The sequence below is a fragment of the Heterocephalus glaber genome, unplaced genomic scaffold, assembly GCF_053883595.1.
Source record: "Heterocephalus glaber isolate CG9 unplaced genomic scaffold, H.glaber_assembly_v1.0 deba00001481, whole genome shotgun sequence".
In the NCBI taxonomy this organism is placed as follows: Eukaryota; Metazoa; Chordata; class Mammalia; order Rodentia; family Bathyergidae; genus Heterocephalus; species Heterocephalus glaber.
In genome coordinates, this window is record NW_028258317.1 from 51,796,434 (window position 1) to 51,814,959 (window position 18,526).

General features: G+C 45.4%; 1 protein-coding gene across 6 annotated transcripts in view; it reads left to right on the plus strand.

The window, feature by feature from the left end:
• The window catches only part of Pip5k1b (phosphatidylinositol-4-phosphate 5-kinase type 1 beta), a 331,992-nt gene extending 324,978 nt beyond the window's left edge, over nucleotides 1–7,014 (plus strand). For all 6 annotated transcript variants that reach the window (XM_004838187.4, XM_021252743.2, XM_021252744.2 and 3 more), the window contains one exon: nucleotides 6,278–7,014. In XM_004838187.4, the coding sequence (XP_004838244.2) occupies nucleotides 6,278–6,280 (3 nt within the window). In that variant the 3' untranslated portion in view covers nucleotides 6,281–7,014. The remainder of the gene's footprint in view (nucleotides 1–6,277) is intronic.
• The last annotated feature ends 11,512 nt before the right edge of the window (nucleotides 7,015–18,526 follow it).

Consider the following 18,526-nt stretch of genomic DNA (forward strand, 5'->3'; position numbering starts at 1 on the left):
CACTCCCTCCGGGTTCCCCTCCTAAGAGACTTGACAGAATCAAGTGCACTTTTCCTGTGGTCTAGAAGCAGAAGTAAAATGAACCCTATTGCCATAAACAGGGTGAGAACCGGGCTTGCAGTTGACCTGCTTTCAGCAAACACTGCTGCTATCTACTGGTCAGAAGGCAGCTCTGCCCCAGGGGGGATAAGGTGTCATTGAGGTCCTTGAATTGAAACCTAATTAAAAGTAAGTGTGCAGCTCGATAGGCTGTTTCCACTCCGTGTACTTTACTGTAGCCTTGCAGAGGGCGGGCGGTGTGAGCAGGTTCAGCAGGGGGCATGTTCTTCAAGGCAGTTCACTCCGACCGGTTGGGCACCTCACACCTTTCAAGCCTACCGGAGGCTGTAATTACAGTGGTGTGCAGAGTGAAGTGCTCAGCTTCGCTCAGATCCAAGCATGCTCTTCTCATCCATCAAGGCCAGTTCCACTTGAGTCTCCGAAAGGGCCCCTGGGCAGCTTAAAGATTCAACACTAAAATGCTGCTTCTCCTACTTAGACTGCAACTTTACCAAAGTGTCAAATATGGGGTGCAAAAGTCCTTGCTTCACTTCCATCTTTGATGGACCCTCACAGTCTGCGTTTCCACATGTCTCCAGCCTTCAGGTGACTGTGGCCTTGCAGCAGCACCAAGAGGGAATAGGATGAAATATAATAATATGCAAATACGGAGTCTTTAGGGAAGAAGAGATTTTCTAAATCCCAGGGGTGGCTGCTGTACTTACTAGTTTGCTGAAGCTGTTACAAGGAACCAGAGTAAACAGCTTACACAACAGATTTATCTCTTTGAAGTTCTGAAGGCTGGAAGTTCAAGGTCAAGGTCAGCAGGGTTGGTTTCTTCTGAGGGCTGTGAGCAGAGCATCTGACCCAAGCCTCCCTCCGTGGCTGGTGGATGCTGTCCTCTTCTTGTGTCTGTGCACATCACGTTCCCTCTCTACCTGTCTGTCCAGATTCCCCATCCATGGAAGGCACCAGCCACGCTGAACCAGGGCCTGCCCTATGACTTCATTTTTAACCCGATTACCTCCCTGTCTCCAGACAAGGTCGCATTCTGAAGCACTGACAGTTAAAGACTCCATGTAGGAATTTTAGGTCAGAGTTGAGCCCCTACCAGCTACCGTGTGCTTTTGTAAAGGAAAATGCTGCCAGGGAAAGTGCCGGGAGTGGGAGAGGCTTGGTGGGTGCCACTTCCGGTTCCTGCGCTTGGAGGAGCTGGGCCTTGGGTACCTGCTGCTTCCCTTCCGTGCAGGGCCTTGTCCTCTCGATACCAGCTCCGTGTGCGTTCCCCACATTTTCCAAGCCTGGCAGAAGCAGGGGTCAGAGTGGATTCTGCTGGAGCTCCAGAGCTGTGTGATATATTAGATGATCAGAAAGCCGCTGGGATTTACAGTCAGCAGGAGTCACTGGAGCACTGGCAGGACACCCCCCCCCCCCGCCCATCCCGTAGAATTGTCAGCCGGCATAAATCATCGGCACCCTCAGGCTTCTCTCAGGTCTTTGGAAAACAAATTAATCAGGCAGGGAACTGTGTTAAAACATTGCAGCTGTGGTAACAGTTTTGAAGTGAGACCCTGTAACCTTCAATCCATCCTGTGGACACGGGAGGCAAGTGCCAGTTCCTCTCAGGTTGTCCATTATCTGTCAGTCAGGCCCCCGCTGGCGGAAGGGGCACTATGATCGGGCCCTGCAGGTTGGCAGTGCCTAGCGCTCACCTGCTACCAACTCCCCAGAATTCAACCAGATCAGACACAGAATGGCTGTCCTCACCTGAACTGTGCAGACCCTCGAGGACAGCGGAAGTTCAGCCTTTTCCCCTGAGGCTTCCTGGCTGAAGTCCTCAGCCTCTGGTCCTTGAGTAAATGCACTTCTATCTCCAAGACTCTAAGTGGAAAGATAGGAAATGTAGACCTCAGGTCCTTCGAGATCCCTTCCAGCTGTAGAGTCACACATGATGTAATTTTACTCCATTCTTACAGCCCCCGCCTGATCTCTTCAGCACTAGGGTGTGTATTCATTTGCCCCCCTAATACAATGGTGAGTTTTGGAGTCTTGCTACTACTGGAATCCCATACAAAGAGAAATCCTCCACTTTCTCATCAAGTGGTTGTGCCTTGTCCATAATATGGGGTAGATATGAATATAATAAAATGATTTTGCAAGGACCCGAGTTCAATCCCTGGTACCGAAAAAAAAAGAGATTTTTATTTTAAAAATAAAAAGACTTTAGACCTCCTAGAGCACAGTGGTGGTGACTTTGTTTTGAAATTCAGTCTCTGAGAAAGCAGTTGAAGACCCAGAGCCAAGGAGGCACGTTGGGCTGAGCCACTGTAAAGCTTTCACATGGATCTGTGGTGATGATGTGAGTTTGGACTGAGATGCGCAGAGGAAAGCAGCATGAGCTCGTGTGTTCTTGTGGAGACAGAACATCGACGTGAGCAATATGAACAATAGAAAACTTAAAGGATACAGAGTAGAATGGGAAGAACAATTCACAAATTGCTGGTAGCAACAAGGGCTTAGTATAGGAAAACAAAATAAGGGACATAGATAGGGTCTTTGATAACCAGAAGGAAATCTGATGCTTTCCTCAGAGATACTGTGGCAAAGAATTTCAAACTGAAACCAGAATGAGGACGCCTCAGACCAGACTTGGAAAGATCTTGCTTCCATGGGCCCCAGGACCAAACTTAATATAGTTACAGTTTAAAAACAAAAAAAAAAGGAACATTAGGGACTGGAGGCATGGCTTCCTGCTAGACACATTTGCCTGGCATGTGTGTGACCCTCAGCTCAATCCCCAGTGCCACAAAAGGAAAAAGAGAAAGCTATTACGCCAAGGGTTAAGAACTGCAGGATATGGGCCCTCCATGGTACTATTTAGTACTGTGCACCTTGGCCACTCTGATTTGTGTAATGTCCTGCCTTTCATTTCATCTCTCCCCTAAGATCCTCTCGTACCACTTTCCAGATCTTAATCTATTGGTTTAACATATTTTCAAAACGGTAGGTTGAAGACCTGTAATCTCAGCTGTTCAGGAGGCTGAGGCAGAAGGATTACAAGTTCCAGCCCAGCCTGGGCAACTTAGTGAGACCCTGTCTCAAAATAAAAGTCTAAAAAAGGGCTGGGGATATCACTCGGTGGTAGAGCACTTGCCTTGCATTTGCAAAGCCCTGAGTTCCATCCCGAGTACAACCAAAAAAAATAGGTTGAGAGACCATGTCAGGGTGACAAACACATGTGGGTGAGCCAAGCAATCAGAGATGAAACCTCCGGAGTGACACCGCTCACCTTCTGATGCCTGTGTGTTCTGCACACAAACCTCTCTAACCCGGACTCTTAAGAGGGAGCACTCTAACTATAAAATGAAACAGTGAAGTCAGAAAAATTCCATCCCACACACGGCTCAAATTACATGATGAAATAGTGATTGCTAAATAGAATTCCATTTGACATAGTTCCTTTCCTAAAAATTTTCAGATTTATTTCTTTGTAATCAAGTTTTTCAGTCTCTAGTTGAGGGTATTAGGCTCCACAGTACCTGCAATCCCAGCTCTGGCCCACCTCACCATGGTTCAGGAGGCACTGGCATGTGCTGGGCCCTGTGCTACATTTTGTGTGTGTGTCCTTTTGTCCCATCTTGGTGGCCATGGTGGTCATGGTGGTTCGTGGTGTGTACCCTCGCGCCTGCTAAACACATGCTCTACAACTGAGCTCCATCCGCAGCCCGGCCCTGACATACGTATTTGTGAATGTCCTGTGTCCATGCCCTCTGTTTTCCCCATAGGGAAGTTTATCTGGGCTGGTTGTGGTGGCATGCACCAGCAGAGGCAGGAGGATCCCTTGAGGCTAGGAATTCAGGCGTAGGCTGGGCAATATAGGGAGACCGTGTCTTAGTCACTGTCCTTGTCACTGACACAATATCTGATACTCACAGCTTAAAGGTGAAGAGGTTTTATTTTGCCTCATAGTTTCAGAGGTTTCGGTCCATGCATGATGGGCTGGCTCCAAGAGAGAAACTTCAGGCCAGGGATGTGGCTCAGTGGCACAGTGCCTGCTTGGCAAGTGCAAGGTCCTGAGTTCGATCCCCAATACCAAAACTGAAAAAAGAGAGACACAGAGAGAAACTGCATGGTAAACAGACCTAGAAGAGGAGCGCTACTCATGCTGTGGTGACCCAGAAGCAGAGAGAGAAGGAGGCTGCCAGGGAAGAGTTACACCTTGCAGCTCATTCCCAGTGACCTGCCACTTCTGACCAGGCCCCACGGATGATGGCGCATTTAGCTCCGAACCAATCCGTTAAGGGATCCACTGATGAGTATCGAGCCCCATAATGCAGCCGCCTTCCAACCCCACCTCTGAACACACGAGGCTTTGGGGGTACACACTCGACCTAAACCATAGCAGACCCCGTCTCTTAAAGAAAAGTTTATCCCTCACAAGGACCCTATAAAATAGGGTTTGGTGCTCCCATTTACCGATGAAACAAATGAGGCTAAGGGAAAGGTAACTTCCATACTGTCACATGGCCACAACAGTTAGGAAATTAACCACTTAGCAGTCCAATTGTTTAAATACAGGATGACTGAAAATTACATTTTTTATTAATTTCTATACTATAATATAACAGGAAATATAAAAATGACAATTTTATCAAATTTATTCCATAATTTTTCTGTGTATGGTATATCTTGAAACATTCACTACACAATGCAACATTACAATCTGGACATAGTATCTAGTCTCTTTCCAGATTCTTGTTGCATTACTGTCTTTCTTTGAACAGCACACTTTACAGTCATGGTGGCCTTTTCTTTTTTTGCTGTGGGTGGTGTAATTTCAATAAAATGTCTACCTAGTAAGTGTAATGATGAAGAGGTCGATGATGGATGTCTTGGTGTTTTGCTGTACCGTGTTTTTCAATTATTTGGTCATTTAGACCTAATCAAAATTGTAAATGACTTTTTGAACCCCTTGTTTTGAATAAATAACAAATGAGTTTCATATTATTTGGTCCAGAAGGTGCATAAGTATTTTACAGTAATATTTTTCCTCACTTTTTGGTTACAGGATAGCTTGTTAGATGTTGTTCAACTCTGTCAACTCCACCCATAGAATTATTAGAATCATTGACCACTATTGAATTTTTTTAGTTTCATTTCTCCTTTCAAGGTGCGTAATTTCTGTATTATGAGTAGTTGACAATAAGGAAACATCTTTTTTTGTCTTTCCATTTCATAACATAGACTTTCACTCTCTGATATGCTAACATTTGCAGGTCTTTGGCACTTCTTTCCTATTCAGTCTCGGTGTCCCAAACATGTCCATTTTGTATTGTAAAAGAATATCACTGAATTCTGGAGAAGTATAAAAATTATGTCTAATGTACTTACAGTGAGAGTTTTTATAGACAGTAGCACAAAATTATAGGTTATTTTTCACAAATAAACACAAATTCATAAAAGAAAATAACCAGACCTTATTATTAGATTTCACCAGAAACAAACATCAAAGACAAATACAATGTGCTAAATAGAAAAGTGTGCAAAAAATAGTCAACATAAAGCAAATAGACGTACGAGGGTATCTTGTGCAAACAAAAATCGGCTGGTTGAAATGACACCTGCCTGAGTGACACTCAGGGTAAACTTCAGCGGTTAAGAGTTTATCCAGTATATCTGTCTGTGTAGACTGAAGGTGGTATCACTTCCCCACACACGTCAGGGTACACTGTCGTGGGTTGATTTGGCTGGCTCTGATTTTCAGCGTTTACCATTTTAGGTTGAATATTTGCTGGATATGTTTTTACTGCCCAGCCTCAAGGGTGTTGCTTGGACGTGGGTGTAGCAATCATCAATTCGAGACTGTGTTTGGGTTGTCCTGTTTGGCTTCAGGTTTAACCTACCACAGCACATGCCCTGAGCCCTGGGCGCTGCAAGGGCAGGAGTGTGTCACCGTTGCTTTCTTCCGTGTCTTTGTCACAGGGCTGTGATGCAGTCGAGACTTGACCCTGATCAGACTTGGTGTAATTAGCATGTGATGTTTGGATCCACCAGGGAAGCTCATGCTAGGCTAGTCACTGCAAAAGCACTCCAAGCCTCATGCTCTCTCTCTACCTGCACACATCCCAACCACTGATTGGGAGAAATTATGAACTTGTGTTCCTACTCACGAGGACGAGTTATAAATTGATGCCAAAACTCCTGACTCATGTCGGCTTTCATTCTCTTTTTCCCCCAGTAAATGAAAATGGTAACCGCCTAAGCACATGGGTGAGTCCTGAGCACAGAGTGGGAGAGAAGTTTCTCTACTGCGGCATTCTCCAAAGGAACATGGCTGAGCCCCCTCTACACACAGTCAAATTCAACTGGACTTAGAAGTTTGAGAAATGTCAGGGAAGCGTTGGTCCACGTGCTGATCAGCAGACGAGATGTGAAAAACCCCACACTATTCCATCACTTACTGTTGCTTGCTGACTGTGAAGAACTGCATGACCTACATTTAAGCTGCTTTCTATACCATTGCCAATCACTCTTTTGGACTTGGAAGTGCTATTTTCCCATAGACTCTCACATTATTTGATTTTGCATGCATCCAGTGATTATACATATATAATTTGCTTATTTTTTTTTTAAATACATCCATGCAAGATGATGATAAGGTATAAATTCTGCTCTTTTCACAAAATTATAATCTTATTCCATGTCATTAAAGTTTAAATTGGTTTCATTTAAAGATCAATGTACTCGGTCTGCCTATACTTTATAGAAAATTAGCTTCTATAAAGATTTTTTCACTGTTTACTAGTGAAATGAGAAAAGCAAAGCTATTTATAAAAGGCCTTATGTCGTGTACATACATTGTCTTTGAAATACCTGTGATTAGTTTATTGCTTGTAAAAGAAATTATATAATTTATTTAGTAAATACTACTGTAAACTATAGTTTTATTGAAGAAATAAAATATTTTGTTCTCAATTGTGGTCACACATTGATTCCAGTGATTTATGGTCTTGGGTTGGGGGGTATTAAGGATTGAACCCAGTGCCTAACACATATGAGTCAAGTGCTCTACCACTGAGCTACATCCCCAGCCCATATTTCTTTGTTTTATTAGATAAAAAGAAATAACTAAGACATTTCTTATTTTAAGTGTTCTGGGATCCTAAATTAGTTCAAGCTCATGATAGATGGAAATAGAAAGATTACCAGTCCTGAAAAAAAGACTCAATATCACATTCTACCCAGCCAGTCCAACAGACATTCCCAAATGTCCTGGTGTATCAGTCAGTTCTCACAATGCTATGCTGTGGTAACAAACAATCCCAAAATTATAATAGCTTTTGCCAACAGAAATTTATTTCTCACTCACACATGGGAACCACCTATAGCCCTGCTCCACTTCCCCTCTGTTTATTAGTCTCCTCACCTGAGCTGAGGTTCTTCATCAAAACCCACTGATTCCCAGGAGGGTCAGAGACTGATATAAATGAGTTGGGTGTGCCTTTGTGTATACAGATTTGTGTTTTCCAGGAAGAAAAAGGCTATAAGTTTCATCAAATTTTCAGTGACCTTGACCCACGAAATGTTAAAAGTATTATGTTAAGGCCTAACTCAAATCCAGTTTCAAAGCCATGGATTTATCATCCCTAATTGTCCAGCCTCACCTGATCATGGATAGCTTGTGGTTATCTCCCTGTTTTAGAAAACCTTAACATTATGTACCCTCTTTAATCATTGAGGTATTTCCAGGCATGGTGGTGCATATCTGTAATCCCAGCACTCAGGAGGCTGAGGCAGGAGGATAACTGTAAGTTTGATGCCACCGTGAATTGCACAGCAAAACCCTGACTCAAAAAAAAAAAATTGAGGTATTGCTTGCATGCACTAGAGTGTTCAGCTATTTTATAGTGCAATGAACTTGTACTTATGTATATATGAATTTGACTATCACCTGGAACACGATACAGAACATTTCTAGCTAACTTGCAGCTAAAGCTCTTTCATGCCCTTTCCCTATCAATGCCATCTCCAAAGTCCTCAGAGATAACTTTTTTTTAAGGCAAAGTCTCAGTTTCCCAGGCTGGGCTTGAACTCATGGACTCAAGTGATTCTCCTGTCTCAGGGCTAGATGTGTGCCTTCATGCCCAGGACTAGATAAAATTTTTATGACTTCTATCACATGGATTCATTTTATCAGTTCTTGAACTTCTAGTAAAAAGAATCATACAGTATTTACACTTTATCTGCCTTCTTGTTCATTGCTATCTGAAATTCATTTTTAATGTAGTGGAAACATTCATTTTCACTGCTATATTGCATTCTGTGTCTTAGTCTATGTCTGCTGTTATAACAAAATACCTAAGACTGAGTAATTTACAAAGAATAGAAATTTTTCACATAGTTCTGGAGGCTGAAAGTCCAAGGTCAAGGCATGAACAGTTCGATAAACTCAAGCCTGGCATCTTGGAACACACTTGCAATCCCAGCACTCAGGAGGCTGATGCAGGAGGATCCCTGGGAGTTCAAGGCCAGCTTCAGCTGTATAGTGAGGTCAAGGCCAGCCCAAACTACATAATGAGATCTTGTCTCAAAAAATCAAAACAAGGGCTGGGGATTTAGCTCAGTGGTTCCACTGCCTGCCTCGAAAGCTCAAGGTCCTGAGTTCGATCCCTGGTACCAAAAAAAAAAAAACCAAAACAAAACAAAACAAATCACATTTAAAAACAGTTCAGTAACCTGGTGAGAGTCTAGCCTTGCTTTCCAAGATGGCACCAGTTATTCCATCCTCCAGAGCAGTAAATACTGTGTCCTCACATGGAAGGACAGATGGGAAAAAAGCTAGCTTCCTGCCGGGGATTTAGCTCAGTGGTTTGGCTGCCTTCTGTGCAAGTGCAAGGACCCGAGTTCAATCCTCAGTACCAAAAAAAAAAAAAGCTAGCTTCCCCCAGCTCTTTACTGAGCCATGAATCCCATTCCTGACAGCAGAGCCCTCATGGCCTAATCACCTTCTAAAAGCCCCACCTCCTGATACTGTTGAATTGGGGATTAAGTTTGGACATAGGAATGTTGGGAGACACATTGAAGTCATGAACTGTTTTATGAACATGGGACAGTTACCTACTGCTGATCTGATTGGTACGGCCCACTCACATGATCAAGACTGTTCTTGCCCTGAAGTGATGTTCGACTTCAACCACATCTACAAAATCCCTTGCCAGCAAGGGATTAGTGCCTTCTTGGAGAAGTCCTACCCAGATCCCTCTGACCTGCTTCAGACTGGACTCCTCCATACTTGCCGTCTTGAGATTAAAGAAGCATGTCAGTGCTGAGCCCAGAAAGATGAGAGAGTCAAAGATGGAACTCTGTGACACCCGCTCTGAGGATGGGGCAGCATCAGGTGCTGTGACTGGCTCATCATGCCTGCATCTGGAGAAGTTGCTACCACCAGCCCGTCTTTGACCTCACAGATCATCTCCACTCATACTGACTGGACGACGTCCCATGGGCACAGTGCAGCTACGTTCAGAAGAGGCCTCTTTGTTATCACATAACATACTGTGTAGCCACATGGGAAGAACCTGTATCCAGCACAAGATGTCACAGATAACCTGGGTTTTGAAGGCAGCTTCTGGAGCTATGTAAAGTAAAACAGCATGAGGGTCTCAGCAAGCTCTTCTGCCATCGCTGTAACAACCACAGTTCATGGGGAAGAGTCAGGACCCTGAAAAGAAACAGGAGAGTGCTGCTATTCTCCTTCCGGGTCCCATCCAAGGCACTTAACATTTGGTCCACATGGGACACCTGCTAATACTAGAAAAAGCCCCAGTGAAACAATATTGACAACATCCCCTGCCGAAATATGCCCTATCAACCAAAGGTCATTCGCTGATGTTCATCAGGCCCAGTGCTTCTCACCCTGGACTACACACTGCGACCACCAGCAACATTTCAAAACACACCAATGACTGGTCCTGTCTCCAGAGATGGACTCAGTTGGCCAGGGTTGTGACTTGGACGTCAGGCCTTTCAGAAGTTCCTGAGGTAACTCAAATACAGACTCTTGTCAGATGCACAAGCCCTGGCTTCAGTCCCCAGCACCAAAACAAAAATGAATGAAACCTCTGAGTGAGCCTGCAATACATTGTGTTTGACCTTTATCACAATGGCCTGTACAGCACATCTTAAATTTTAAGAATTATTTCCTAAATTTAAAAATTAACAGGTTTCATGTCAAGCTTCTGTGAGAACATCTTCGTGGAACAGGCCTGCATGGCCACAAGACACTATCGGCCGGGCTGGGTTGCAGCTGCCTTTGTTCAGCATTTCACCCCCCCACACACACACTATCACCACAGTGCAGGGCTTCTGGACGGCTGCCACTGTCATACTGTTTGCACTGTGGGTTTCTTTATATCAGCAACAAGAGAAAAATGAAGTCGTGCTCAACGCTGTCTCCAGCAGTCAGAAAAAGGCACCCAACAGGGTCGAAGGCTCGGTAGGACCTGCCACTCATTTTGTGGCACCTGTCTGGTTCCTGAAGTGTTGGCACGTGTGCTCATGATTTAAATAGATCCATGTTTTCCCACTCCAGGCACAAAATGCCTTGTAGCCCATAGGGCAAAGAGCTGAGAAGTGAATGATCCGAACCTAGTTATCCTAATAATTAGATAGTTTGCTGAGGCAAAAGAAAGCTATAAATGCTGCAAGCAAAAGGGGGCAACCGAGAGCCAGTTCTAGAATTCAGGAAATGCAGGAAGGTTGAAGTTTGTATTTATTATATGGTAGTAAGGGGTAGGAATCAAACCTGACCTGTGAGGTACAGAAATGATTGACTTGAAGAAAAGGGAAGGTTGCCACCCTAGGGACAAATTGCAGGCCTTGCTCACCGCCCCACTCCCAGCAGAGGCCCCACTGCCACCTAGCTTGATGCTAGGTCAAGAATCCTAACTTCAGGTCTTCCCCATTATCTCCTCTGTCCTCCTGCGCCTAGCCAACTTCTCATCTGTTTGTTCTCAAGGCCTGGGGCCCTCACCCCCAGCTGGAGGCGCTCTATGTGCTCCTGTGGTCCTCTGAAATTGCCCCCATCAGGGCATTTCTGTGGCTCTGTAAATGCCATTAAATTATCTCCCTCCTGCACAAGACCCTAAGCTCCATGAGACCGTGGTAATCACCAGCCTCACTCACCACTGTATCATCAGCAGCCAGAGTGCCTGGATGGTAGAAACTCAATAGATAATGATGGAAGGATGGGTGGGCAGGAGAATGGGCGGAACGAAGGATGGATGGGGCAAGCGTGGGATGGAAGAATGAAGAACTCAAAAGTCATCATCAGAAAGCAGGATCTTGTAGTTGAAGATATCTGAGAAAGAAGGATTTAAGATGACAAACTCTAGAATATAGATACAGGTCTCCGTGGGGGTAGAGCCTACAAAACAAAATCCAGGGCAGGCAATTCACAGTGAAAAATTAATACAAAGAATTCATTGCAAAGATGATAGGAGAGCAGAAAGAAGGGTGAAATGACTAACTCAAAATTAGGAGCTCCAGAGAATTACAGTGCTTTGTCACAACTACTCCTGGAGGGACAAGTGGAGAAGGGTTTGCCAGGCCCAAGATCAGTGGCTGAAATCATGGCACCTTATCCGGAGAGAGGTGGAAGCACAGAGGAAATTAATCACTGCTAGAGTTGCTGCCGGAAAGGTCTGGAGAGATGGGAAGGAGCGAGGAAATTCCCTGCCTTCTCCCGGTCTCCGCCTCACCCTCCAGTCTCCCCCAAAATGCCTCTTCTGGCTGAACCTATTTGTGAAGTGTTTTGTTTTCTGTGCAGAGGATTAAACGGAGGGCCTCAGACACACTAAGCCAACGCTGTACTTCTGAGCTGGACTCCAGCTCCAGCTGAACCTATTTTGAAACTAAGGGGAAAGTGTTTGGGAAGTGTAATTTGCAGGGATCAACTTGCCCACAAAACAGAGAAAAACACCCCAGGAGCAGATACTGAATCTCAGACAAAATAGGGAGCACAACACGGGGATGGCTCGATGAAGCTGCCTGAGCAGGGCAGCCAGAAGAGGGGTCCAGGACTGCAAACCAGGGTGTGCGGTAGAACATCCCATGGAGCCAGAAGCCGCCATTCGGGCTTCCAGAGGTAAAGGAGAGGGGGAATTATGGCCTGGGGCCAAGGAGCTCAGTGAGGAATGAGGAATGACTGAGGATAAAGCAGAAGGGAAGAAATGTTTGTGGTGTTTCACAAGCTTCTCTGGAAAGAGCAAAAGACCCAGGTTGGGCACCAACTCAGGTACCTACGAGCTGGAGGATCTGGACAAGTGCATTAGCCCCTGAGCCTGAGTCTGTGATGCGGAGACAGCAGTGAGCCCTCAGTGTGGTCAATAGGAGAACTAAATAAGAGTCTCCCTAAAGAGCAGGGCACCGTGCTGGTGATGGCAGTCAGAGCAGAGAGCACATTCGGTCTACAGTCCCAGCTCTCCGACCTCAGAACAAAGCTGCTCTGAGGCTCCAGCTTAGTCTCCTGTGAGGCTGCAGTCAGCTGTCACTGGTGCAGGAGGATCGTTTCCAGGCCCACTCAGGTGGATGTCGTCAAGCACGCTGCTCTCTGGCTCTTGGCTGGAGGCCTCACTGCTCTCAGGTGGGCCTCTCCCTGGGCCTCTCCCCACAGCCCCAGTGGGCACCACTGAGGACTGCAGTGCAGGCTTGATCTTTGCCTCTGGTAAGAGGGGAGAAGAAGGTGGCGATGCAGCAATGGCCACTGGTAAAGGGAGGGGAACGACCGGCAGGGAAGGTGAGGCAAAGCTCCCAGTTCAGCTGCAGGGACCAGACTTCCGAACCAGCCTGTGGCGCCTGGACCCACTAACTAGGCCAAGCAAAGGGGTCACAGGGGTGCTTCCCGTCTCTGCAGCCACTGTGCGCACCAACTCTCCTCCTGAAATGTCCCAGGACCAGCCCCGCGGCCAAGTGTGCCACCAGCGTTCACTGACTGCTGTGTTTTGCACAAACTATGTCACTGAGGAGCCAGGAATTTAGTTCAGTGGTGCCACGCCTGCCTTACAAACCCAAGGTTCTTAGTTCGATCCCTGATACCTGGCTCTCAGGCAAACCTCTCGCATTAACTTGTTCATGCTGAAGATTGAAATTTTTAAAATTTTTTGCATGAGGGCCAGGGATTTAGCTCAGTGGTTCCGACGCCTGCCTCACAAGCGCAAGGTCCTGAGTTCGATCCCCGGTACCAAAAAAAAAAAAAAAATTTTTTTTTGCATGAAATTCTTATAGGTTACCTAGAAAAAGTCAAGGAACAAGAATTTGAAGAGAAAACATTTCATTATATTCCTTGTCTTGGGCGTTCCAAAACTGGATCACTAAGCATGGAAGGGTTGAAGACATTCACGGCTTCACAGGTGAAGAAACTGAAACTTAGATTTAAAATAGACAGGGGCGGGGGGGGGGCAGGGCGTTGGGGATTTAGCTCAGTGGTTTTGCCGCCTGTTGCACAAGCACAACGACCCAAGTTTGATCCCCAGTACCAATAAATAAAAATAAAATAGACGGGGGTGGGGGGAGGACATACTGGACCAAGGACACAGGGAACTGAACCCTTCTATGAAAATTATCTAAAACCTTGAAAGAAGGCTGGAAGATTGCTTTGGGCCTTTAAAGTTACACTAGAATAGTGTTTCTGAGCACAGGAGATTTTACAGACTTCTGCACCTGTCAGAGGATCTTTGGGCAAGATCTGGAGACGATTCTGACTCTGGCGGCTGATCCGGGGAGCAGGTAATACTGTCATCTAGTGGACAGAAGCCAGAAATGCATGGGACAACCCAGCCGGAAATGTCAACAGCCCCACTATACCTGGCTTATTATTTCCTATGAATTAGGCCTCAAGAATGTAAATTTGTAGAACACTAGTAGGATGCCAACGTCAAAGGACTCTTGTCTAGTAAGGTAACCCTAAAGGGTACAATTCTATAGACCTGAAGGATGCTAACTAGTTGTGTATGTAACTCAGCCAACATATTCAAGAATTCTTTGTGTCACTGATTTGACCAATTTCTTCTATCCTCCTGTAAGCCAGTTTTTCCTTCCTGCCACCTTCCTCTTGTAGTACTTTGCTTGGGTCCCAAAACAAAACTCCCTAGGCAGGAGTGGCTCACATAACAGAAATTTATTTTCTCATTTCTGGAGGCTGGAAGTCCAAGAGCAGGATCCCAACAGGATTGGTTTCCTCGGAGGTCTCTGTCCTTGCCTAGCAGATGCTTGCTCTCTCGCTGCCTCTTCATGTAATGCCTCTCCCTCCTCCCCTCCCTGCCTCTTCTCTCCTTTGGCAGTTTGAGCCCAGGGCCTTGTTAGGGCTGTATATCTGCCCTACCACTGGGCCATGTCTGCCCCTTGCGCCTCTTTTTCTTTGTGTAAAGACACAAGTTCATTGGATTAAGACCCCACACTTATGATCTCCTGTGACTTTGTTTTTTTAAAGCCTCATCTCCAAACAGAGTCACGGTGTGAATGTACTGAGGATTAGTACTTCAACATATGAAAGGGAGAACACAATTTAGTCCATTACACCTGTTAAATAATCTTTTACACATGCTTACTCCATATTTGTATGAGGATTATGTTTTTAACTTGCTGAAAATTATGCTTTGCAAATACATCTGTTCAAGCCCGCAAAGTCTACATGTTCCTTTTATACCAGGCCACTTCCTTGAAGCCTATTAGGTCTAAGTACAAATTCTTGAATCAACAGGAAGAATGTCTCTCTAAAGATGGTATTTCAAGCCTAGGGTGTACCTCAGTACTAGTGCATGTGAGGTCTCGGATTTGATTCTTAGCACTGAAAAAAAAAAAAGACATTTCAGATACACTACATCCTTCTTTCCTCTTGTTGATTTAAACACTTCCCATGAAGAGCTCTATGCGTGCATGTGTACACGTGTGTGTGTTTGTGTGTGTGTTTTGTTTTGCAATAATGGGGATTGAACCTAGGGTCTTTGCACTGAGCTTATTTATTTATTTATTTATTTATTTATAGAAAAGTTCTCACTTGGTCACTAAGTTCCCCAAGCTGGGCTCAAACTACTGATCCTCCTTCCTGAGCCTCCCAGAGTAGAGGGACCAAGAAGAGGTTTGTTTTGTTTTGTTTTTTGGTTTTTTTCCAGTACCAGGGATTGAACTCAGGACCTTGCACTTGCCAGGCAGCCACAGCACCACTGAGCTGCATCCTGGCCCACAAGAAGAATTTTGTAGAACTGCATTCCCTACCTGAAGCTCTCAATCTGTCAGAACAAGGATCAAACTCATCATCTATGGCCCCAAGATGGTCATTCCCAGGAAATAACCCCCAAACTTCATATTTTCTGACCACTGAAAGTTTCAACAATTAGCACTTTATTTAAATTATTTATATATTTCATGTTTATTGTCGAAAACATTTTGGAAGTATTGATCAATTAATTTGCTGGCTATCCTAGGAACTTAACCTACAGTGAGCTCAAGGCAATGTTCAGATTGGACTGCAGAGTTTGGATTCCGGCTCTGGTGCTATACTCAGTCTCCTGGGACTCACTGATGTTTCCCATCCCTCATTACATTTCCTGCCCCCAGGAAATGTCAGGGAAGAGCATCCCAGATAATCTCTCTTCTCATCAATCCAAGTAAATGCAGTGGGCTTGCTCTTCCCTGGAGTGGAAATCCCTTCCCCTCGGGAAATTAAGCCTTCAGGCTCAGAGTCAGAGGACTGAACTGCACCCCACAGCCAAGCAGGAATGAGTGAGAATTTGCAGATCTGGGACTGTATTATGTCTGGGGGACTGGAATAGCTCTCGTTCCAGGGCATCCTGGAAGCTTTCCTATCCCTCTTCATCAGGTAGTATGCTCTGTCCCCTGAGCTGGTATCCATGGTGTGAATGCCTTTGTCCCCTCCAAATTTCATGCTGAAAGTTGAATCCCCAGTGCAACAACAGAGTTGGAAGAGGTGAGCTTTCTGAGAGGTGCTCAGGTCCTGAGGGCAGCACCCTCTCTATTAAATGGGCTATGGGTGTGCATTTGTCATTGTCTTCCTCCTGCCACTAGAGAACTAGCATTCTGAGCCTCCCGAGGATTGTGTTCAAGGTGCCATCTTGGAAGCAGAGACCAGGCCACCAGACCCTCACTAGAGAGCAAATCTGTTAGTACCTTGATCTCAGTTTTCCAGCCTCAAGAAATGTAAGAAACAAATTTCTGTTCTTTATAAATTACCTAGGCTCAAGTATTATGTTATAGCACCCCAAAATGAACCAGGACACTGACCTCTTTACCCCATCCCCTTAGCAACAGTGACTGCTAGCAGAGCCGGTTAGAGCCCTATACCCCGGGACCTGAGCTCCAAAAGCTAGAGAATTGGCATCTAAAACTGTAGGGAAGAACACGCCACCAACAATCAGGAGAGGAGGCCTGGCTTCTACCTCCACTTTACTTCTGGGCAATCACTTCAATTCTTGGGGCCTCCATTTCCTCCTCGAAAACTAGATGCAGACCAAAAAGGATTGAATTAGCACTTGCTGCTATCCCACCTATGCACATAGACTTCCCTTAGACCCAAGGAGAATGGTTTTATTCTACAGCAAGAAGGTTACAGAAAGGTTTCTGTGGGAATCAGAAGAAATGTTATCACTGGTAGGTGGCGCCCCATGGACACTGTCACCACCTGGGCTGCCCTCATCCCCATCCCTTCTCAGACCCTGAGCAGACAGCTCCCAAGGCAGTTATCTGACCTCAATCTTGACGGGCGCTCAGCCTGAGAAACTGCAGTGACAACCCCAGACACCACGCAGGGTCGGGCTGACCTCCGCTCAAACACGCGCAGGAAGACAGCTGCCAAGTAACCTGAGAAAAAGCAAGGGCTGTGGGAAATGAAGCTGATAGCCAGACCAGTGGTCAATCCAAATCATTCCTCATTCCCTCATCTAATCAAAACTCAGCCAGATCGTTCCCAGCCCTAAGTTACATGGAATTTGAAAGTATCAGGCCATAGGAGATCTTAGAGTGTAGTAAGTTCTACGAGAGCAAGGATCTCTTTCGTTCTGTTCATCAGTGTATGCTTCAGTACTAGAATTAGACACTGGCACTCAGTAAATGCTTGTTGAGTGAATAACCTTGGGATTGAATTTAAGATCTAACTGGTTGCCAGGGATGTAGCTCAGTGGTACTGCGCCTACCTGGCAAGCACAAGGTCCTGAGTTTGATCGCTGGTACCAAAAAAAAAAAGATCTACATGGCTCTTTTTCGCAACCCATGAACCAGACAGTGTCCCATCTATTGAACAGAAGTCTGCACCACTGAGCTAAGAGGGACTGGCTTTATAGGCAGAAAGGGGCTAAACGGGGCGGGGGGGGCGGGGGGGGGCCCAGATTCATCAGTTCAAGTTACTTTCCATATATGGTTAAAACAGAGGGGTCTTCCTCACCATGCTAGCTAAGGTAGCCTGGACCCCCACCATGACTGGTTGCTATGAATCTCCTACTTTAGGGGAAACTGGCCGGTATTGAAATTGTTTGATTCCGTGGCATCTAGCACAGATGACTCCATTACAGTTTGGTTTTTGGCTGTTGAAGCATGGTGCAGGAGCTCGGGCCCAGACAGTGGCCTCCCACAAATTACAGTTAGCAGAAATCACAGCACCTTCAGTGTAAAGGACGAGGAGACCACTTCCCAGGCTATTCTAGCTCCCCAGTTAGAGAAATAACCTTAGCCCACAGAAGTGGACACAGAGAAACTGAGCCAGTCACCACATAGTTTGGAGTTAATTTGGAACTCACTGGTGCGGTCATTCTGGGCAGTGAGGAAAAAAAATAGGGTGACACCCAGGTTATTGGCGAGAACCACTTTGTGCTTGAAGATGTCACTTACTGAGATGGCAAAGGCAGGAGAAATGTTGGGTCTGGGCATAAGATTTTTTAAATCCATCCTTTGGGGAAAAAAAATCCATTCTTTGGGCCTTTAAAGGTTTGAGACACCAAGTAACATGCAAACAAATGTCTCCCAGGGGAAGTTACTCTGAAAACCTTTATTGGTTAGTATCAACTAATTCCATACCATTCCTGAGCAGTGAGCCACAAGATGAGGACATCACCGTTGAAGAGGCAGGGGGTCAACAAAGAAGAACATCATTCATTCTTTCATTTTTAACTGATTTTTCAGTACAGTGTCTCTTATGTGTCAGAGATGTTAGACAAATAAGACAACTAGCAACTCTATTACAGGCTGTAGAAACACACAAGGAGGTACCTAAGACATGCTGTGGGGACACAGAAGTTTGGTTTCATGAAGAATTCTGGAGGTGACATATGACATCGGAATTGAGTTCTAGAGGAAAGACTTCAGCACATTCTCACCTACTCACTTCCTTCCCCATACAAAGTATGCATAAAATGTGAAGTAAATGCTCACTAATTATATTCCGTTGCAACATACAAGTAAAATTTTCTTTTAAAATCTG